The sequence below is a fragment of the Scardinius erythrophthalmus genome (genome assembly GCF_964197995.2).
Source record: "Scardinius erythrophthalmus genome assembly, chromosome: 2".
Classification (NCBI taxonomy): Eukaryota; Metazoa; Chordata; class Actinopteri; order Cypriniformes; family Leuciscidae; genus Scardinius; species Scardinius erythrophthalmus.
This window is the reverse complement of record NC_138222.1, coordinates 29,215,720-29,239,773: the sequence shown is the minus strand read 5'-3', so window position 1 is coordinate 29,239,773 and position 24,054 is coordinate 29,215,720. Positions and strand designations below refer to the sequence as shown.

General features: G+C 40.2%; 1 protein-coding gene across 2 annotated transcripts; it reads left to right on the top strand.

The window, feature by feature from the left end:
• Positions 1-23,044, top strand: acana (aggrecan a). 2 transcript variants are annotated; one of them, XM_081359066.1, is made up of 19 exons: positions 1-108; positions 2,778-2,860; positions 2,997-3,380; positions 3,481-3,655; positions 4,192-4,319; positions 4,403-4,696; positions 4,867-5,214; positions 10,925-11,099; positions 11,400-11,527; positions 11,792-12,085; positions 12,199-12,282; positions 14,443-16,134; positions 16,710-16,823; positions 17,588-17,701; positions 19,639-19,797; positions 19,893-19,975; positions 20,110-20,254; positions 20,339-20,521; positions 21,736-23,044. In XM_081359066.1, exons 2-19 carry the CDS (start codon positions 2,785-2,787, stop codon positions 21,816-21,818), a joined length of 4,659 nt encoding a protein of 1,552 aa, XP_081215192.1. In that variant the 5' UTR covers positions 1-108; positions 2,778-2,784; the 3' UTR covers positions 21,819-23,044. The 2 variants fall into 2 exon arrangements, with proteins under 2 accessions (XP_081215192.1, XP_081215193.1); XM_081359067.1 differs by lacking the exon at positions 17,588-17,701.
• Positions 23,045-24,054: the final 1,010 nt, after the last annotated feature.

Sequence of the window (24,054 nt, the reverse complement as noted above, 5' to 3'; positions counted from 1 at the left end):
CACTTTTATTACGGGTTTGGAGCGAGAGACTCGCGCGCCATCAGAGAGCTGAAAAAGCATCTGCAATCAAGGACTATAAGCGTTTCAAAAGGACACTGCATCATACAGGTGATGTACAGTTTGGCTTTTTGTTGTGGTTGCTTTGGCTGTACAGGTGAGCACTGTCATAGCATCTCATGTCACAGCAATTCATAACAGTGTAGGTGTATCCAGGGTAGGCTACATTTAATGAAGTAATGTGAGATTAATTCAAGCAGAAAGTTGTCAACCATCACTCATTCTTTCACATTGATTGAGATGGTATTAAATATTCAAATATCTGACAATTAGACAGTGAAGTGAATCAGATTGGATCACTTGGAAATGTGAGCATCTGAAGCATGGAGATGTTATGGCTGCTGCAGAATGTTAATATATGAATCAGAATAATGAAAAATATGCAGTAGGCTAACCATTATATTCTGAATCTTGACTGAAAGTGGTTTTGTAATAGGAAACATTTCAGATGCTTTGCTTAAATTGGAGATGAATTAAAAAGTGAATTTTGTTGCTTTTTCATAAAACTTATTATTTCAGAGAAACTGAAAAATTTATATTTAAATGTGTTATGTTGCTGGTGTTCTTAAATGCAACCTTCCTGACCTTCAGCAAGCTATGTCTTGGTATAGATACACCAGAAAGCTCATACCTTTCAGTTCAGGTCTATACGTCAGAGCTAGTCAATACTTATTTTGCCTATACAGGAATACCCACTTACACCTTTTGCTTTTGACTGCTGTGATACCTAATGCTGAAGCTGAAGACATTACAGATGGATTAGACCTCAACAACTACTTACTGACTTTTTCCCTTCTTACTGACTTTTCAACATGTGAAAGACACTCTTTCATTTTCATTGACTCTCCCTATACTCTTGTAAGGTATAATATTGCTGGCTATAAAATTGTTAAATTAGATTATTGTGGATGAAATGCATCAAAATGTACTATATTTTCAAGTGTTTATCTATGTTAAATTTGATTATTATGTTGGACTTGATAATTTCAAGACCCTATAGTTCTGTTGTCACCCATTTTCATCCACATTGTGCCACATGTTGTCCAAGACCTATAATTCTTACAATAATAAAGACTTAGATAATAAAGAGATTGACTGTTGCAGCATTAAGTGATTAAGTCATTAAGTGACATTTGTATCTTTGTAAAGTTACTGGCATTACACTATTTTTAGAAATAATGTTGTTTTTAATCCCTATTAATCTTACTGCTGTGTTTGACAAGAACACATACAACTTGAAAATGTTTCACTTTTAAGCAGTGATTATTCTTTTCTTCAATCCTTTATCTTTCCAAAGCTTTCTAAATCTAGAATGGTGTGTCCATTTACAGCTTAAACTGGGAGAAACACTCCACTTCAAGAAGGACTTAAAAGGAAAAATTAAGAGCAACACATAAGCCATTAAGCCTGTTTCCCAAGAAAGCAACTTTGGCAACTGATTTTATCTTATCGTTCTTTTTCCTTTGCGCATTCTCTAAACACAGTCCAGAGCACTTTGACAAAAACATTGCACACATTTTCCAAATATCTTAATTGTTTTTCTGTGCTTTATATAAAATGACATAATATTTCTAAATTAGCTTCAACATAATTTGTTATACTATAGTAATTTGAAGGAGCTCATACATTAAAGATTAGCTTGTTTAAAGGTCACATAGTGTATGCATGCATGTATGCATACTTTCTCAGATATTTTTATGTTGTTTGCAATTATAAGATTAGATTTGGACGAGAGGAGGGCGTGGGCAATCTCGATATGGAATAGTGTATAAAAAGCTCTAGTTTCACTAGCTATGAATAAGTGGCTCTCTGTTGATAAGTATGTAGGAAGCGCTGCTGAATGCTCTGCAGCAAGTCAAATAAATAGTGTCACTCCTAAAAGCGGGCCAACACTTGATTTATAGAAGTATGTTTGTCAAGAGAGGCAAATCTAAGCTATTTCCCCCATAAAACACTGTGAACTAGAGGAACAGCAATCTTTTCTCTATCCATGCATGGTAGACATTCAGTAATTAACTGCAAGTTAATTCCCAAACCGCCTGGTATAGAGAGGACCAGCTTATACTGGCATGAGAACTGTACTGTTCCTGTGGTAATTTGGGGAACTGAAAATTACATGTTGGTTTTTCTCTTTCAAAAACCTCTTATTTCACCAAACCTTTATTACGAACTTGGAAATCCACTTTGGGTTTATTTTACACAGTAGCTATATGCTGTCAGAATAAACCTTTTGAGCAGAGCACAATATATATAAGTTTTTAAAGTGTCTTTAAATACTATGTGCTATCATTTAAATTAATCATTTAGTTTAGTGCACTTATTGTGTACATAGTACATACATTTTTTTTGCATTGAACTTGTATAAATACCTGCCTGTATTTACAGCTGTAATACACTTCTGTTATTACATAATATAATATAATTACTTTGTCGACCCTTCCTTTGCCCACAATTAAACTTAACCATGCCAGTAAACCTGTTCCTAACCTCACCTGTATCCCACCTCAATAGCAGCAAAGTGTTTTGCAATCAACATGAACCAAATAAGAACACTGTACCTAACTTTTTTTTTTGTTGGGATATAAGTACATATCCGTTAAAGACACCTAATAACCGTTAAAGTGTGACTAAGTTGTCTTCTCATGTACATTGAAAATGCATTGGTTGTTGCTCAGTAAATGTACAAACATGATGGTGATAACGTTCTCTTAAACTTGTAGGTGAACGATGCTGTCCTTGCTTTTGCTGAGCATGTGTTTTTGGGTCTTCTCAGCCACAGGGTCTTTCGATTACGTTTACACTGGTGCGTATTCACTGTGCAAATTACATAATGAAATAGTTTAGTATTCATGAAAACCTCACTCAGCTGTCTTTTTTGTTATGTCAAAGTGTTGTGATCCATGTCCTTGTATTTTCCATACCTTCATATGTCATCACAGAGCCTGAAAGCTCACTGAGTGTCAGCATACCTATTGAGCTTCCCCTCCGGCCACTGATGGGTGACACATTAGTTCTGCCCTGCTACTTTCTGGACAACACAGTGAATGACCCTGGTGCCCCCACCATTGCTCCGTTGTCTCACCGGATCAAATGGAGTCTGGTCACCAAAGCGAAGACCACAAACATCTTAGTGGCATCTGAAGGGATAGTAAACATTGACAAAAGGTATCTGGATAGAGTCACCATGCTGGGATACCCCATGACACCCACAGATGCATCCATTAAGATCACTGAGCTCCATTCCAATGACTCAGGAGTGTATCGCTGTGAGGTCATGCATGCGATAGAGGATAGTCATGATATTGTGGATGTCCAAGTTCAAGGTACTGCTTGTGTGAAGATCCTTACAAAGCAAACTATTATGACTGTACTTGTGTGCTTTTTCTCTCAGAAATGTGAAATTGATGTACTTATGGTTCTTAGGTATTGTTTTCCACTATCGTGCAATCACCACACGATACACCCTTACTTTTGAGAAGGCCAAGGCAGCATGTATTCAAAACAATGCAGTGATTGCCTCTCCGGAGCAACTCCAAGCAGCTTATGATGAGGGATTCCATCAGTGTGATGCTGGCTGGCTTGCAGATCAGACCGTCAGGTCAGTTAATTATCCTCGTAAATTTACAGTAAAACAAGGCAGTTGTGGTGTCTGGAAATTCACCATAAAGAAAAAAAAAAGCCAAAATGTTTCAGATATTATGGGATGGCATATTGGTGCATGTATTTTGCAACTTATAAATGTATATTTAATTAAGTGATATATTGTTAATGTATCAATTTGCTTGTACAGTGGAAATATGCTTTTTACCCTAAAAGGCACAGTTTTATATTTACACAAAGACAAAAAACCATCAGAGTGACATGTCAATACAATAATGCAATAAACATTAATCTAATAACATAAAATATAACACAAAACACCCTAATTTACATTACTGATAACAAAAGTAAATTGTATTTGTTTGTAGATAGATAGATAGATAGATAGAAAAATAGATAGATAGAAAAATAGATTTTTACAGTTTTTATAAGAAAACTCTAAACATTTCTAACAATGTATATTTTCTTAAAGCTCTTTAGTTTTGTTTGAAAATGTGATGGAAATAATGCAAAATAATTTGTTTTGGAATAAAGGTACCCTATTCATGATCCTCGTGAGGCTTGCTATGGAGACAAGTACCAATTTCCAGGAGTGAGGACATATGGCGTGAGAGACGTGAATGAGACGTATGACGTGTACTGCTTTGCTGAGAAAATGACAGGTACGTGTTTGAGATGGCAGAAAACTAACCGACCTGCTTGAAAAACTTTGAAATGCTAAAAAACATTCTGTTTCGTCTTACAGGAAAAGTGTTCCACACTACATCACCAAACAAATTTACTTTTGAGGAGGCAGAAGCTGAGTGTGCAAAGCTGGGTGCCAACTTGGCCACCACAGGACAGCTGTACCTGGCATGGAAGGGTGGTATGGATGTTTGTAATGCAGGCTGGTTGGCAGACCGGAGTGTCCGCTACCCCATCAACATCGCCCGACCACAGTGTGGGGGGGGCCTGTTGGGAGTGCGTACCGTCTATCTGTTTCCCAATCAGACTGGTTACCCACTCCCAGACTCCCGCTACGATGCTTTTTGCTACTCTGGTACAAAAATCTGATTTTACTATTCCTTCTTATGAATGTCTATCCACATCCACATATATTTGTAATTGTTTTATCTTTGTCCAATAATCCACACTAGTATGTGAATAGCTGTTTGATTTAATGGAGTAAGAACTGACAAGTGTGTATTGTTTATATATTCTTTTATTTAGAAATGGGTGAGGAGGGTTCAGGCTTATTTCCATTTGATATCAAGATGACCACAGAGGCCGGCAGTGATATTCTGAGGGTTGACGCAATCACTGAAAGCCCCCAGGTCTTTTTAAAGCCCACCTCCACAGGAAATGAACTACAGGGAGAAGTTGTAACTTATAAGCCTGCAGTAACCACCAGTGTTGAGTTCCCATATTCTGCACTAAATATTTCCCAGTTGCCCCTTTCACCACCTCCCAGCTCTGCTGGGGCAGTTATAGACATTGTGGAAGGGGTCACTGACAGGACTGATCTTGGCTCTGATTTATCCCATCTGAATGGAAGTGAAGCTATCATGTCTGCCACAGGTATGCCTCAATATGATAATATACAGTAAAGAGTAATGTGTTAGGGATTATGCATTCTCTGTGATTTTCCATATGTATGTATTAATAACTGTGAAAAGACCATAAATTATGGTTAATATTAATCACAACTTATGTATCTCATTCATGGTGGCTTCAGTCACTTCAGTTCTCGTTATAGTTATTGCATATTCAAATTTATCATGACAAAGGCACACTCAAAGACCGGTGAAGTTTAAGAGCAGTTTTCTACTTTCTACTTCTGGTTTCTCTTTCTTCCTTATATGGTGCTGAGATATAAACAAAATTGCGGGTGTATGGTAACTTGATTAGTCAGAGCATTATCAATGTATAATTGCTTAATGGTATAGCGGAGGTTTTTTTTTTCCCGGGTGGATCATCAAGACTATTGGTCCTCCTAAGTGTCAATCATTCTGGTGATATGTTTACGTAAGGCCGTCGTACGTGCTCGTGCACACATTCACACGATGGCGTGCGCTCAAAACACAGGTTGGGCTTCCCACTGATGCCTCAGTCGCGAAGTTTCTACTTGACAGGTAAAGTTTGGCATGCTATTTGGAGAAATCCATTTAAAATCACTGCTAGTAAAAGTTAATGTAAGCTATGATTAGCTCGTGCATGCTCTCTCGTGCACACGTTTAATAGGCGTTTCCTCTCGGGAGCAGGTAGAGTGTTGCGCATGTGCATTTTTTCAAAACGTGGAGAGGGCGGTTCTTTTCTAAAATTCGGGAAAATCCTCCGCTATACCTTTCAATTTGGATTTGTTCCTTACAAAAAAAGTACTATGGCTTCAGAATACTTACACAATGTGTATGGGATAATTTTATGGTATATTTTTATCCTTTGGAGCAATTCCACTGGGGCTAATGAATCTCTCACAATATCCTACTCAAACAAAAAACTTGAAGATAATAATGAAAATGCAGGTTCCCTTTCGAGGGAACTCGCACTGCGTTGATGACGCTTTGGCAGCGCCCCTGCGTGATTGCGTCTGAAGTACATATGTTAACTAGTCCAATGGCAAGAATGAACATCACGGGTGGGTGACGTCATGACCAAGAAAGGATAAAAGCACATCCGGTTAGACCGGCGTTAGCTTCTATGCCTCAGCGAGCGCTCTGTGTCAAACTCTCTGTTATTTTTATTGTTGTCAGTCACGAAAACCATACAGCTCAATCAGATATTTATTATGGCTTCCAAACAATCATTCAAGTTGTGTGCTTCTCCCTGCCCTTGTTATCTTATGGGCAGGGATAGACAAAAACTTTTTGTGATGTGTTTGGGAGTGGAGCATGCTCTGTTAGCCTTCGAGGGGGCTGACTGTGAGAATTGTGAGAGGCTGCCGCTTCGCACGCTCTGTTCTCGCCTGTCACTCTTTGCTGAGGGTGTTCAGGTGAGCGTTCCATGTGGTTCAGGCCCCGCTGCTGCCGAGGCAGCATGGAAGCTCTTAACATGGGGATCGCAAATGGATCTCACGGGGGGGGTTTGAGACGGGCCCCGCCCTTTCTCAGCCTTTACCCGTGGGATCCAGTGCTCTCTCTCCGGATTTGGAAGCCCGCCCCACATTTCCTTCTGCTCCGTAAGAGGCACCGGTGGTTCAGCTGTCTAGTTCCCCAGCGTATGAGGAGCTGGTGGAGGTATTGTCTCATGCTGTGTCAAAGTTGAACATTGAATGGCCAGCCGAGAAGCAAGGCGCTCGTCCCAAAAGCCTATTAGACAAGCGCTTTCTAACATCAAGGGCAGTACCTCCACGAGGGGACTTCCATTTTTCCACGACCTACATAAAGAGCTATCTAGGTCGTGGAATAAACCATATTCGTCCTGAGTTTTTAGCCCTCAAGTACACGTTTATTCAGATATAAGGGGGCTAAAATAATATGGTTATGGGACCAACATCGGCATCGTCCCTGAAGTCCCCAATGCTATCCACTAAGCCATTAAAAACATCTTCTATGTTAGTGCGTAAAGCATACGGCAGCAGGTCAGGCCGGGGCATGCCTTCACAGTATGGCTATATTACAGGCATACTAGGCTGACCTGCTAAGGGACCTGGAGACTAGCGAGGGGGCGGGGCCTGAAGTGGTTCTAGAACTGTCTCTTCGAGCCACTTGCAATTGGGCGGTCGATGGCAGCTAATGTGGCTTCGGAGAGGCACCTTTGGTTAAATTTATCTGACATTGTGGCGAGCAGGACGAGGCTGAGGGCCGTGAGAGAGCGGCGTGAGGCCGGTGGCATGATTACTAATGAGCGACACCTGTGCGACGCACCGGTCTCGTATCTCTCATGGAGGAGCGGAAGCATAAAAAGAGGAGAGATGACAGTGAAGGACAAGAGAGGACAGGTCTGGACTTATGTTGTGTTTTAATTTATTATATGTGACATCAGTCGTCTGTGAGGGGCTGCTGTCTTTACTTTCGTTTTGTATTTGTTTATTCATACAAATTTGTTTATTCAGACTTTTATGTTATTAAAGTCTTTAAATGTTCGCCGGTTCCCACCTCCTTCTTCCCACAACATCTAACCACGTTACACTGGTGCCGAAACCCGGGAAGACGGAGGAACGCGCTGTACTCGGGTGTACCCTCCGGCCTGCGAGGGGCAATTGGGGTATGTGGTGAGCAGGACAAGTGACGTGAGAGTGGCGTGATTACTAATGAGCGACACCTGCGTGACGCACCGGTCTCGTATCTCTCACGGAGGACTGGGAGCATAAAAGGAGGAGCAAGGACAGGCCTGGACTTATTTTGTGTTTTATTTTATTATATTTGAGAGTAATCGTCCGTGAGGGGCTGTTGTCTTTACTTTCGTTTTGTATTTGTTTATTCATTTTGTTATTAAATTCTTTAAATGTTCGCCGGTTCCCGCCTCCTTCTTCCCACAAGATCTAACCGCATTACAGACATAAAAGACAAAGATAAATATTTTCGGTTGGACGCCCCGCTATTGCCTCCTGGCCTCTTCGGTGAAGCAGTTAACACCATTGTCGAGAGGTTTCAGGAGGCGAAAAAGAAAGTGGAGGCGTTCAAACGATATCTCCCTCGCTGTCAACAGGCCCAGCAGCCCCAGGCATCAAGCTCCTCATACCGAGCGAAACAGAAGGAGAGTTTCGCCTCTGGTGCCTCCTCCAAAAAAAACACGGGCTGCGAGATGACACAGCAGACTAATCTGAGGAACGTTCTGTTGGCGAAGAAGGCTTCGGCAAAGAAGAGGTCCTGACGCTCATGACGTCAGACTTCTGAGGGCAGCCCCCTCCGGAGTGGAGAAGTGTTCACCTCAGTACCCGGTGCCCTCAGGAGGCCATTCTGCCAACCCCGCCACCCTTAGTGCCTCAGGTCGCAGTGGTTTCCAGCGAGCTTCCGACTCAGCTCCCTCACAGCGCTGTGTCAGACTCGTGCCCTCTGAGGAGAGTCAAAAGTCAGTCAATTTGGTTATTTCCTGCCAGTATGCTCCAGGTCACTGAAGTGACGGCTCTTATTACACCAGAGGCCAGCCTCGAGAGGCTGGTTCCCTTAGTAGATTATCTGTCAGAGTGGAAGATTCCGACAAACATATCTCAGTGGGTCCTGCACATAGTAGAAAAGAGGTACAGAATCCAGTTCGGTTCTCGTCCACCACGCTACAATGGGGTGTTACTCACAGTAGTACATACAGAGCAGGCTCTGTTGATGCAACAAGAATTGAAAGCACTTTTAGCGAAAGAAGCTATAGAGCCGGTTCCGCCTGCCAACAGAGACTCAGGGTTCAACAGCCGATATTTCATTGTTCCAAAAAAGGATGGGAGGTTGCGTCCCATTTTAAATATTCGTCTTCTGAATTGTTTAGTCAAGAAATTGAAATTCAAAATGCTAACATTGAAGCAGATCGTGACTCTAATCAGATCCGAGGACTGGTTTGTCACAATAGATCTGAAAGACGCATACATGTCTCCATCCTTCCACAACACAGGAAGTTCCTAAGGTTCGCTTTTGGGGGCAAAGCCTACCAATATTGGGTTCTTCCATTTGGTCTAGCTTTATCACCCTGCACGTTCACAAAATGCGTAGATGCAGCTTTAGCCCCGCTCGGGCTGCAGAGCATACTTATCCTAGCAGAGCCCCACTGGGTCTGGACGCAATGGTGCAGACGTGGCCGAGGTCTGTTAGTAGTTAGTAGTGTTCTGTTAGTAGCTCCGTACTGGCCAAGCCGAGTGTGGTTTTCATGGCTATTGCTGCCTACTATGCCCAGCAATTGGATGAGATCCTCTTATTATACGTTTCCTTCGTGGCACCCTGAGGCTGAGGCCTGCAGTTCGTACCAGAATTCTAGCTTAGGATCTGGCTCTTGTTCTAGAATGTCTATCTGTTGCTCCCTTTGAGCCTCTTGATTCTGTCTCAGAAAAATGTATGACCCTCAAAACTGTGTTCCTTCTAGCCATTTCCTCACTAAAAATAGTAGGAGATCTCCAGGCCCTTTCGGTATCTCCTTTGTGCCTTGAGTTTGCACCCGGGATGGATCTGAAACCTGGATACATAGCTAAGGTTCCAACCAATGTACCACGGCCTATCGTACTGCAAGCGTTCTTGTCCTCCTCCATTTAAAGATCTAGACCAGGAGAAATAGAACCTCATCTGTCCAGTCAGAGCACTGGACACTTACGTCCCCAGAGCTGCCCAGTGGAGAAAATTTGATCAATTACTGGTATGCTTTGGGCCCCCTAAGAAAGGCCTTCCTGCATCCAAGCAGACGGTTAGCAAGTGGATAGTCGAGGCTATCTCTCTTTCATATGAGGTTGTGGGCCAGCCTTCACCTTTGGCCACTAGAGTCCATTTTACTAGGGGTATGGCGGCCTCCAAGGCCCTAATTTCTGGGGTGTCCATTCAAGAAGTTTGTGATGCAGCTGGCTGGTCTTCGCTGCTTACGTTTGTCAGATTTTATGATCTAGACATGGATACCCCTGGGTCTAGAGCTCTCATGTCGGGACAGTTTAACACGACAGGTTCTTGACCGTATGGCGTTCGGGCATTCTCGTTCCCGGGTCATCGACGCAGCGCGAGTTCCCTCTAAAGGGAACGTCTCAGGTTACAACAGTAACCCTAGTTCCCTGAGTAGGGAACTAGACACTGTGTCACTTTGCCATACTTCCTACATCCCTGTGATCGACTGGCTTCGGCCTTTTCGAAGCTAAGGCTGGTCTAACCGGATGTGCTTTTATCCTTTCCCGGTCATGACGTCACCCGCCCGTGACGTTCATTCTCGCCATTGAACTAGTTGAAACGTGCATCAGACGTAATCACGCAGAGGCGTTCCCAAAGCGCCATTGACAAAGTGTCTCGTTCCCTACTCAGGGAACTAGGGTTACAGTCGTAACCTGAGATGATTTCTTAATACCTCATCAATAGTGAACTACTGAATTACGCTGAATGCATTCATTTATTAAGCTAGCTAGAGTAACACCTTACTCTAAAACATACTAAAATATCACAATGACTTTACAATCTATTAAACTAGATTTAAATTTTTTTTCAATATACAATTTGAGTAGCATAATAATAACCCAATAGATTTGATTATACTATAATTTCATTACAAGTAAAGTGTATACATAAATGTTCTAACTCTACCATTAAATGTTTTACCCTATGAGTTTTTTATTCATTCTCATGTTAAATTGGACAAATCTGTTGACACCTGTTGTTGCTAATTCCCTGCACAGGGGTGGTCTTTCATTACCGTGCAAGCTCCAGTCGTTATGCCTTTGACTTTGTGGAGGCTAAGCTCGCTTGTAAGAGCATCGGTGCAGTCATTGCCAGCGCCCAGCAGCTGCAGGCAGCCTATGAGGCTGGTTACCATCAATGTGATGCTGGCTGGCTCTTAGATCAGACTGTCAGGTATGATTGTTCGATAAATTATTTGTGTGTGAATTTTTTTGCTAACGAATGTTTACCTATATATATATATATATATATATATATATATATATATATATATATATATATATATATATATATATATATATATATATATATATATTTAAACTTCAAAATATAAGTATGCAAAATACAAATGCTTCTAGTGGTATGATCTGTCTTAGCTGTGATCTGTCCAACCTGCAGATACCCACACTTGTTATACAGCAGGAATATACTGTATATTTACAAATGTACTGTATGTAAATGATGGCTATGCAGGTATCCCATTGTGTCTCCACGTGACAAATGCTCTGGCGATTTGGAGCATGTTCCTGGTGTGAGGTCTTATGGACTGCGTCCTGCCGATGAACACTATGATGTGTACTGCTATGTTGACAAACTGAGGGGTAAGAGACTTTACATAAATATATAAAAACTGCTATGTGGACAAAGAGTGGGTAAAAAAATAAGTAAGTAAATAAACAAATAAATAAATAAATAAATAAATAAATGACCTCTGCTTTAAGTTTTTGAGAGTGAAAAAAAACCTGGAAAGAAAGTATTTTTACCCCCCTAAACATTTCATTGTCAACGGAATTCTCTCGTGGGATATAGAATCACTCTGAAACACTCTGTGTAGCTTGAGTTTTAAGTAAATGTTCACATTTCAGGGGAAGTTTTCCATGCAAGTTTGTTCGAGGGATTCACTTACGATGAGGCAGTGGCTTACTGCCAGGACCAGAATGCCTCCCTGGCCTCCACAGGAGACCTGTATGCTGCTTGGAAGCAGGGCTTTGATAAGTGCCGTCCTGGCTGGCTTCTTGACCGCAGTGTACGTTACTCCATCAATAACCCCCGGCAGCAGTGTGGTGGAGGGATGGCTGGAGTTCACACAGTTTACATGTTTCCCAACCAGACGGGCTCTCCTGACCTGCACTCCAAATACGATGCATTTTGCTTCAAGGGTAAATATAATATCTATAGTCAAATACAGGCCATAGGCCTTCTTTGAAATGTAATCTATTAAGTCTGTTGATACAAAATGATTCATTACATATTTGTCATTTTTTCTATATAGTGGATCTGGCTCTATCTCTGAATAAGAGAGTGAAAGAGGAAAAGATTGTGGACATGACGTCCTTGCCTGATCTTCTCAGACCTGGTATGTATCTCAGGATATATATATATGAGTCAAAGACAAATAAGAATAAGAAATATGCCTGAATCATACATACACACAATTGATCTGGGGTGCGTTCTCCGATAACGTTGTCTCTTAGCGCGCTACGAAGACTCAAAAGGTACACCTTAACTACAGGTATACCTTTCCTACGTGTGTTCTCCGAACTATACCTTAGGATGTTGCTTAAGGTAAACCTTCTTAAGTTCGACCTTAGCAGGCGCTGTCCATGGTGGAGGCGCTAAATAGGTTGATATCGATGCCTCGATGATCGATTGTGCGCTCTTTCCTTCACAGCGGTATAGGTAAAGTATTGAGAAAACAATGTTAGTTATAAAGAAGCGTTTTAGAAATAGTACAAACTGCGTTTATCGGGGCTCATTGAAATATGTAAATGCAGAAATAAATATGAGTATGTGTTTATAATTTAGCAAGTGTGCAATCCCAAACCCTCACGGCCATAAGTGTGTTAATTTTCTCCACAACGTATGCTGATTATCCACCAGCCATGTAGTTGACATACACTAACTGGCTCCGCGGACGGCGCCGTCTTTGATTTAAAACAAGTACTCGCTGTCTCGCTGCCATAGCTATAAAGTTTGTGCAACTCATCTTTCTTTATATAGACTCCTAAGCCTTTTCTGTCAAATGGTTCGCCAGCTGATGTGCCTTAGGATAGTAATTAAAAAAGCTAACAACCATTAGTGTATGGAAACTTTATTAATGAAAACACTTCCATACACTGGGTGTAGGCTATAACAACTTAAGTATTTTATGTGTAAAATTTTAAAGTAAAGTAAAAATGTAATTTTAATACTAAATCAGATTTTATATTAAATGTTCATATAAAATTTTCTATGTGTAATTAAACTGCGATGTAAAAAAGCTTTTTGCGTAGTGGTGACCACTAGCGTTATGAACCGTCAGCAGCGATAAGGTATAGCTAAGAGCGCTCCAGACCAACCTTACGAACGTATGACTTACAGAAGGTATACTTAACTAAGAAGGTTTCGGAAACCACGTATTAACGATAAGGTACTTCTTAAGGTACAACTTAAGAACGACGTAGCGTTAAGGTAGCTTCGGAGAACGCACCCCTGATCAATGATGAATTATCACATAAGGGTCTTTCACACCGGGTAGTTCTAGGAACTTAATTCTACGAACTAGCCACCAGGGTGGTTCCCCAAGAACTAATGGTTCCTTAGGAACATTTTCCTGGTTGCATTCTCACCGCCAGTAGGGACTCTGAAGTGACGTAAACCGTGCATGTTGTTGTGACTTTTATTTTGATGGCAGACCTTTATTTTGATGGAGCTGAGAACGCCAGCCAGAGCCTGAGCACACAGTGCTTGCATTCTCCTTTTTCATTTGTTTACGATCTGTCTAACAGTCCTGTCTAATACATTATTAGATAGAACTGTTAGAAAGACATAATATGAAAAGGTATTAGCGTATGCTGTGTGGTTGATGTCCAGTGTTGCTGACTGAGCAGAAATGCATAATCATTTTGTGTTTTGGACCCCTCAAAGTTGCATTGGATTTTCTCCTTAGTGTAAAGGTTAAGAGGCACATCTGTCACTGTTTTCCATGTTCGTAGAGTTAGTTTCTGGAGTAAATATATAGGCTATAATCTGTGTGTTTACACAGCTTTTTTTTTTTTTTTAAATGGCAGGTACTGGTGCTCAGCGTACACTAACGTCACTGGTAGTTCCTATAGTGCTGGTTTAGACCCTACTCTGAAGTAGGAGCTAAATTATTTCCTCCAAAAGGAGTTCCTATGACTAAAATTGTCCCCCCCCCCACACACACACAAACAAAAACAAAAACAGAGAGAAAACAATTAGACATCTCACAAAATGAATTCTTTTTTGTTCCACTGAGAAAATAAAGTCATGTAGATTTTGAATGACGTGAGGGTGAGTTAATGATGACAGAATGTTAATTTTTGGGTGAACTATCCCTTTAAGTCGCTGTATGTGTGAACTGGATTGTAATGTGTGTTTGAATAAATAGAACAAAAAAAGGCAACATGTCATTGACCCATGTCCCATTTTAACAGCTTGTAACTTATGCGTCAGGAGTGTTCATTTTCTTTCGGGTGCAGTACCTTAGATTCTCTGTGTGTCTCTGTTTCCTCAGAGAGTACCCCTATCACTACTTCCATCCCTGTGGAACACTCTGGATCTGGTGCATCTGGGGCCAGCAGCACCGACGATCTGTTGAGCAGTGGGAGTGGGGATCAGCTGAGTGGGTCATCTATTGCAAGTGGAGACTCCTCAGGGACCAGTGGCTCTGACGATATGTTGAGTAGTGGGAGCGGTTACCAGCCAAGTGGAGACTCTTCTGGGGCCAGTGGCACAGACGATCTGTTGAGCAGTGGGAGTGGGGATCAGCCAAGTGGATCATTTGGTTCCGGTGGAGACTCTTCTGGGGCCAGTGACACTGATAATCTGTTGAGCAGTGGGAGTGGTAGTCAGCCGAGTGGATCATTTGGTTCCAGTGGAGACTCTTCTGGGACCAGTGGCACAGACGATCTGTTGAGCAGTGGGAGTGGGGATCAGCCGAGTGGATCATTTGGTTCCAGTGGAGACTCTTCTGGGACCAGTGGCACTGATGATCTGCTGGAGAGTGGGAGCAGGGATCAGCCAAGTGGGTCATTTGTGTCAAGTGACTTCTCTGGAGCCAGTGGGAGCAGGGATCTGCCAAGCGGGTCTGGAGACTCTTCAGGATCTGACAATATCCGAGTAATATTTTCAGAAAGTGACACACTTTTATCAGGAGTTGGATCAGCTACAGGGAGACCCGAGGAGGCTGGGGAGGGAGTCACCGAGATCCTCACCTTTCCCTTCGGCCAGAGCTCAGACCTCTTTGGTGTGGAAACTTCTGGATCAGGATCAGGCAGTGGGTCAGGGTATAGCTCTGAAGAAAGTGGATCTACCTCAGACTTTTCCAGCAGCTCAGGAGAAAGCGACGAGAGTGGAGATCTTTCTGGCGTCTCCTCAGGATCAGGGTCCAGTGAGGAGTCCTCAGGATTCAGTGGTTTCCTGTCTGGAATTTTCCCCTCTGGAGGATCCAGTGGCATTTCATTAATTGATGGCAGTGGCATCATAATGGTTGATAACCCACAGATAGAGGTGTCCACTGCTCAACAATTAGAACAAGAATTAGGTGGAAGCCATGTGGATTTCAGTGGATCAGGACATATCTCAGGGTCTGGAATGAGCGGTGATATCTCTGGGATGAATGATGATAACTCTAGTATGAGTGGTGATACCTCTGGAGTAAGCGGTGTCCACAGTGGCTCTGAGAGTGGTTTAGCATTTTCTGGTCTGACATTTTTGGAGTCTGACTTCATTGATCTCACAGAACAATCTCGGGAACAGGAGGCTTCTGGGCTTTTGTTTTTTGGGTCTGGTGAGGGAAGTGGATTTACATCTGGAGGCTATGCCATTGAATCAGGAGAAAGATCAGGGGAATCAGGTAGTGGTGATATTACCTTCTTTACCAATAATGGCATGATGGAAATACCCAACAAGCCCTTCCAAGGAATGGAGCTAGGAAGTGGAGATGTGGAGTATAGTGGCAACGTCAGGCTGTCCTCAGGTAGTGGAGATGACCAAAGTGAATCCACGGTGAGCTCCAGTGATGCTCCTTCAGCTGTACAACCTGCTCAAGGGCCATCAGGCCTGTACAGTGATGCTGCAGGGTCTTATTCAGAACCAGAGGGAATCATCAGTCAACTTGACACTGTTACTTCTGCAACTTTGTCTTCTACCACAGTGCCTGCCTCTTTACAGAGTCCATCTCTCACAGAAGGACCTGATATTAATGGTGAGATTCCTTTTGTATAATATGTATTAAAATATAGAATAGAGATGCATGACATATTGATACCATATCCGTTATTGGCCAGTATTAATTTTTTTTTATGTACTGTGTTGGCCAGATTTGGATACTTAATTTTGCGTTGCCGTCATTTAAAGTCTGCATGAAATTCATTTTAAAAAAAAATTGACCTCATAATGTTTTATCAAAATGTCATAACATTCTGGTGAAAATGACAGAATTCTTTCTAGTGACGTATGCAGGACTTCTCCAATCATTCAGTCCACATGAACCCCACCCCACCTTAACTGACTGCAAGCTTGCATAATTTTTTAGTGCAACACAATCTCAAATTTCAAATAAGAACTGATGGATAGAACCAAGTCCCTACCCTAATTTTGCTTTGTTTTTGAAAATCTGTTACAATCGGATGATTATCGCCCATAGCATAAAAATAATACTCATGCTCATGGGTGCATCCTAATATAGATATCTAGTTCTTCTCACCTCTGGAGACAAAAACTGCTCTTTGCATCATGGTTTCATGTCTTGCTCTCTTTCTTTCTCAAAAACCATAATAGCTTCTCTTAACCCATGTGATCCGAACCCTTGTGGAGCTGGGTTGTGTTCAGTGAAGGATGGGGTGGGCCTCTGTCACTGCCCACCTGGACTGCATGGAGAAGAGTGCCAGTATGGTGAGTCAGACTGAATTGAATCAGTTATATCATAAGGTCTTGTAAAGTCACATAAATTATGGGAACTTTTCAAAATGTTGTGTTTTGACATTTTGAGAAACATTTTATTATGCCTTTAACATATTTTGTTGCTGATATTTGTGTTCAAATGAATCAAATGATTGTCTCTAAGTGTCTCATTGTTTGCATTTCATTTATGAATAACTTCTGATCAGTTTGCTCATGCCTGATTCGTGTCCTCACAGTCCATTTTACAGGTTATGTGGCATGTGTGTGTGGTTAAGTAATTTTCACCTTACTCAGCTCTTGTGTCCAGATGTCTTTTCAGTGACTGTTCACCTGTGTTGTTTTTGTTCAGCTGTGCCTTTGCTGCAGTCTGGTTTAATCAGCACGCCTGCTAACACCTGGTACATGCTCATACTTCTCGTCCATCTTCACATGAATCTGAACTCTAAAATTCTGCCTCTGTTTCTGGGACTGTAAGAGTGCTGATCTGCTCCTCATGAGAGGCATAAAAACTCATCCCAGGTCAGCGCTCTTACAGTAACCACAACTGACTCTGATCTCTCCTTCAATGTACCACAATTTACTGAGTGTGTCTTCTCAGCTTGTCAAAATGTTGATGGTATAATTATTCAAGAGATTGGCTTACGGTGTAGAAGCAGCTCCATGAGTTCTGATTCAATGATGCTCTCTGCTAAGCTTGGCCTACCTCAGGGCATCTTCATAGTAGTCAGCTTTAATCGCTAAACCTTTATTTGCAGAGGTTGATGTTTGCCATTCAAACCCTTGCACCAATGGAGCCACCTGTGTGGAGGTAGAGGACACTTTCAAATGCTTATGTCTGCCCAGCTACGAAGGAGACCGCTGTGAGATTGGTATGAGGCTGCTTCAGCTAATTCTACTAACGGTCTTTCAAAAACCTATAAGGTGACACACAACTCTAGATGTCGCTATGGTGCAATGAGTGTCCCACAGAAACAAAGGACGTATTTGTTTTTTTGTGGAGGTTTTCCCAGTCCATTTATGGAAATCTGTTGCAGTCTTGCAGCTAAACCTCAGCGTCATACAGGATGAAATGATGCGTTTGCAGCTACTGTAAAAATATAGCAAGAAACTACAACCCTTTAGTAACTCAGACAGAAAGGGGCAGACTCTCTCAACTGAGGGAAACAGAAATTTTCCATCTAAGCAGAGACCAAAAATATCTCATTTGATCATTTTCTGCGGGACGTTTCTCTTGGCTTCATATAGAATTTAATCGTCAGTCTACTGGAATACTTATGATTATGGAAAATCACTTTATCTGATAAGCTGATATTATGTCACGTAAAAGGCATTTGTCGCTTGCTTAAAACACTCACTGGTTTTAAACACTGAAAGATAAAGTGACTTTATCCATAGCCCTCAGCACATTCCATCATTCCTTATTTGCATGTACAGTAAGTATTAAAGGGATAGTTTACCCAAAGATGAAAATTCTGTCATCATATACTCACCCTCATCCAAGCCTTTTGTTCAATTTCTAAACGCAAATGGAGAGATTTTCTAATGAAACTTGTTAGATTTCTGTCCCTCTATTAAAAGTCAATTTCATTTTTCAACTTTGATGCTTCAAAAAGCATGAGAATCAATGAGGTTCATTCTCGCATGTCTCGCATTCTCCAGTGACATGTGAACAACCTCCTAAAGTGGAGAATGCCAGGATGTTTGGAAACAAGAAAGACCATTACCAGGTGAATTCTATCATCAGATACCAGTGCAGTGAAAACTTCACACAGCGCCACCTACCTGTGATCCGCTGCATAGCAGATGGGCGGTGGGAGAAGCCACAAGTGCAATGCATATCAAATAAGCTATTCAAGCATTGCCAAAAACTAGTGAAAACCAGTTTGTGTTCAGATCTGTTAAAAAAACTTGATATTTAGATTTAAACAATATATAAATTTACACTACAGTTCATAAGTTTGGGCTCAGCAAGATTTTATAAAATGTTTTATATATTTTAAAGAAGTCTCTTATGCTCACCAAAGCTGCATTTATTTGATCAAAATACAGTATAAACAGTAACATTGTGAAATACTATCACAATTTAAAGCAACTGTTTTCAATTTGAATATATTTTAAATGTAATTTACTCCTATGATGGCAAAGCATCATTACCCCAGTCTTCAGTGTCACATGATCCTTCAGAAATCAATCTAATATGCTGATTTGCTGATCGAGAAACATTTCTCATTATCATCAATGTTGAAAATGGTTGTGCTGCTTACTTTTTTCCACCGGATTCTTTGATAAATAGAACGTTCAGAAGAACAACATTTATTTGAAATGAATACATTTTTGTAATAATGCAAATAATGCATTCTCGCATGTCACAGAAGTACGAATGAGCTTCCGTTGACCATTTTTGATGTGCTCTATTTATGTGTGTTGATCAATGTTTATATGTGAATAAAAGCATAAATTAAATCTATTCATCTTATAAAGAAATTTTTTTCTCTTCAGAAGACTTTTTATGGATAACTTTTATGATGTCTTTGAACTTTCTTGAAGCTATGCAAAGTTTTGGTGGAATGGACTTTCAATGGAGAGACAGAAATATCCCAGGTTTCATTAAAAACACCTTCATTTGTGTTTCGATGATGAACTAAAGTCTTATGGGTTTGGAATGACATGAGTGTGAGTAAATGATGACAGAATTTTCATTTTTTGGGTGAACTATGCCTTTTATCCTGTGTCAGTGACGATAGATTTTGCGATAGTGATCTTAGAGGTGAAAAATTGGTAAATTTGCCACGTGATGTTGCTTCAGATCTGCACAGCTGTGAGGAGGGCTGGACTAAGTTTCATGGCAACTGTTACTTGCATTTCTCGGAGAGAGAGACCTGGCTGGACGCTGAGCAACACTGTCGAGACTTTAACGCTCACCTGGTGAGCATTATCACTCCAGAGGAGCAAGCCTTCATAAACTGTGAGTGCCATTATCCATCTCTGTATGTGTGTTTATGATTCTAAGTATGCGTGTTGTTTCTCTGATTACAAGTAATCAACCTCTTCTTGTAACAGCATACGCTCAAGACTATCAGTGGATTGGACTGAATGATAAAACGGTGGAAAATGACTTCCGTTGGTCAGATGGGACCCCCCTGGTATGCCTAAATCTTGCTGAAAAGTTATAATTCTACAAATATAACAGTAGATGGCAATAAAGAAACTTTGTTTTTAAGAGTGTATAACTATTTGTTTGAGATTTAGTGCTTGATTTTTCTCTTCCTCTGCTTAGCAATATGAGAACTGGAGACCTAACCAGCCTGACAATTATTTTAACTCTGGTGAAGACTGTGTTGTAATGATCTGGCATGAAAATGGCCAATGGAATGACGTTCCCTGCAACTACCACCTGCCTTTCACATGTAAAACAGGTCCAGGTATGCACACCACCAAACAAGAACGAATCTCATCATTGTGAGAAAGCATAATGCGATGTTTGAGTTTGACTTCCTCTCTTCCAGTGACATGTGAACAACCTCCTAAAGTGGAGAATGCCAGGATGTTTGGAAACAAGAAAGACCATTACCAGGTGAATTCTATCATCAGATACCAGTGCAGTGAAAACTTCACACAGCGCCACCTACCTGTGATTCGCTGCATGGCAGATGGACGGTGGGAGAAGCCACAAGTGCAATGCATATCAAGTAAGCTATTCAAGCATTGCCAAAAACTAGTGAAAACCAGTTTTTGTTCAGATCTGTTAAAAAAACTTGATATTTAGATTTAAAAAATATATAAATTTACACTACAGTTCATAAGTTTGGCCTCAGCAAGATTTTATAAAATGTTTTGGAAAGAAGTCTCTTTATTTGATCAAAATACAGTATAAACAGTAACATTGTGAAATACTGTCACAATTTAAAACAACTGTTTTCAATTTGAATATATTTTAAAATGTAATTTACTTCTATGATGGCAAAGCATCATTACCCCAGTCTTCATTGTCACATGATCCTTCAGAAATCATTCTAATATGCTGATTTGCTAATCGAGAAACATTTCTCTCTCACACACACACACACACACACACACACATGCACGCACACACACACACACGCACGCACACACAAAAACTAACCCCAAACATTTGAATGTTAGTATAAATCATACATTTATATCATGGCCCAGTTTCACAGACAAGGCTTCGATTAAAGGGATATCACCCTAAAATGATATTTCTGTCATTAATTACTCACCCTCATGTCGTTCCAAACTCATAAGACCTTCATTCATCTTCAGAACACAAATTAAGATTTACTTTTTGAATCAGCCATAGACAGCAACGTCATTGCAACTTTCAAGGCCCAGAAAGCTAGTAAAGACATCATTAAAATAGTCAATGTGACAACAGTGGTTCAACCTTAACGTTATGAAGCAACGAGAATACTTTTTGTGCGAAAAAAAACAAAAAAAACTTTATTCAACAATTTCTTCTGTGTCAGTCTCCTACGCTGTTGTGTTGACGTAGTAAACACAGTGCAGCTCTTCAGGGTTGTACTTCAGAACGCCAGCTCATTATTGTCCGACTCTGTTCATGTGATGCTGATGCATGAACTGGCCAATGGTGAGCGGGCGTTCTGACGTAGAACCAGGAAGCGTAATAGACAGCTCAGTTAAAACAGCTCAAACATGCATTTTAGTCTGGAACTAGCCTTAAGCCTTGTCTGTGAAACCGGGCACATACCGTATATTTTAATCATATCCTTCCCTTACATTTAAAAGATAAAAAAAATTACAATTAGTTTAAAATTACTATTTGTTTAATCTCTTTTGTCTATGTACTATATTTTTAAAAATAAATTATACAATGTTCTGTAAAAGGTACTGAAATGTTTTCTTTTTGTTTTTGCATTTATAGAGGTCAAATCCGGACTGCAAAAGGAATCTTCTGTTCATCACTCTCATAAAGCTAATACAAAAATATTGGAGAAACATCTCTAAGGAGACTTGAAGAGTTAGAGTTTGGTTTTTAAAACAGGACAAGTTTTATATTTATTTTCCAAGACACTGAATTAAGAAAATACATACATTTCTGATTAAAAAGTGTTATTTTCAAAGATAAGTGCCCATCTTGTATTGCCATGATGCAGCGATCTGTCTTATCCCTGCATTAAAAGATCAGAGACCAACAGATCAAATACTAGCAACATTCTTAAAGATGTCTGAAAATATTAGCAGAAGGTTTTCCTTTTGGTAAAAGGCACTGAGCGAAGAGCTGGAAGTGCCCAGTTCTTCCTCTTTGAAGGACACAAAAATATTGTGTTTCTCTGCTAGTAAGCCAAATTTTAGGTACATTCACAACGTACATGATGAAATGTGAAATATGAAAACCTAGAAAAGTTTATAGCCATAAAAGACGTTTACAAAAAAACAGACAGATAAGAAAACAACTTGCACAAGGATGTCATTAATTTGTTATGCCTGATTCATAATATAATGTGAAATGAGATTTATTGATTTCTCACAGGATAACACAGTACATCCATTTTTGACTGGGCGTTTCCATCTTTTCCTCACAAAAGCCATACATAAACAACATCAGACAGATGGTCAAATCCAGTCAGATTATGAATGTAAACCTAATCATGGAAATTTACTTGATTGTCAGATGTTATCTGTCGCCCAAGACTATGCAGGGCATAGTGCTACCGTGGGGGACGAGAATGATCCTGGATCAGATCTTTCTAATAATAGGTCAGATAGAACTATTAATGACAAGTGCCTTGTGAATATTTTACATTTTGCCTGTTTCAGTGAAGAGACTGCTTACTTAGTACAAGAGGCTGGGCCTCTTTCATCCCAAAGGCTCTTTTATACAGTGTAGCTTTATTTTCATCTAATACAGTTGAAATGACGAATGCAGCATGAACTGCAGAAGATGCACAAACATTTTGTAAAGGATTTTTTTTTTTCTCATAAGTTACAAGCAGAACGATACTCTATGGCATAGAAGACCCATCATTTCTTTCATTGAGATGGATGAGTAACCAAATTCAACAGTGAAAACATGGGGGGGGGAACTATACTGTCATTTTGATAATCTGTTGTTTATAAAGTAAGAGCTTTTAACATTTTCCAGGAATGTCTTCAGATGTGTGTTTGAATAACTGTATTATAGCAAATGCAACTACTTAATGTTCCATTAAAACATTCCATACATCACGTTTAATACAGGACTGATTTGTGTGTTGGCCATTAGAGCAAAGAGTAGGCTAAAGAGAGGTTATTCACAATGTACAGGTAATGGAAAGAAAACCGTTTTTACCTCACCCAACCCAGTCTAGAAATGTATTTTAAAACCGCTGATAATGTTTGCCTAATTGGGTGGAGTGGAAGAAATGAACTCCCCTGTGACTGAATAGACCCCTTTTAGCCACTTCGGACCTGTTTCTCCTATGTCGCCCAGAGAGCCTTGTTACAGAATCTGAAGCGCAATGCCTACTGCCATCTTCTGGCTGATTTAATGCATGACATCTACTCTGGTATTTTTTGTTGTCTACAAATGCCATAATATTAAATTGCCAAAACACCACTACACATTAAATATATTTACAAATTCACGTGCACCGACCAATATCTATAATATACTAACTAAACACCAAATGTATTTAAAATGTATTTATAATAATACTGCTGTTTTAAAATATTTACTGCTAAAATACTATTAAATATTTAACATATTTAACATATTATATATATATATATATATATATATATATAATACAAGATTATTGTTATTACTAGTCCAGGGACATGATATTCATAAATAAATAAAGTTTTATTTTATAAAAAGCACATGCGAGCAGTATTACTGCTTTCAGATTCCATTAGTCAGTTGCATAATTTAAATGGTCAGATTTGTTCTAAACACACTGGCGATGTTTATGCAACTGGCCCCAGGTGTTGAAAAGTCACAGATGACACTTCGTAATGTACGATCACACACACAATGTAGCAATACACCCCTAACTTCCTGTTAAAGCCTGTGGGTGGGCTTGAATTCCTTATACATTGCAATTATAATATCTCCAAGCTCCCTTTGAAGTTGGCAAACTTTCACAAACAGATGTTATCCTGTTGGTCTCTTATGTACAATCACAATTTTTCACCACACACTTACTTTATTTGGAACAATAAGGATATTACATATAAGAATAAAACATTATTCTACCATTCT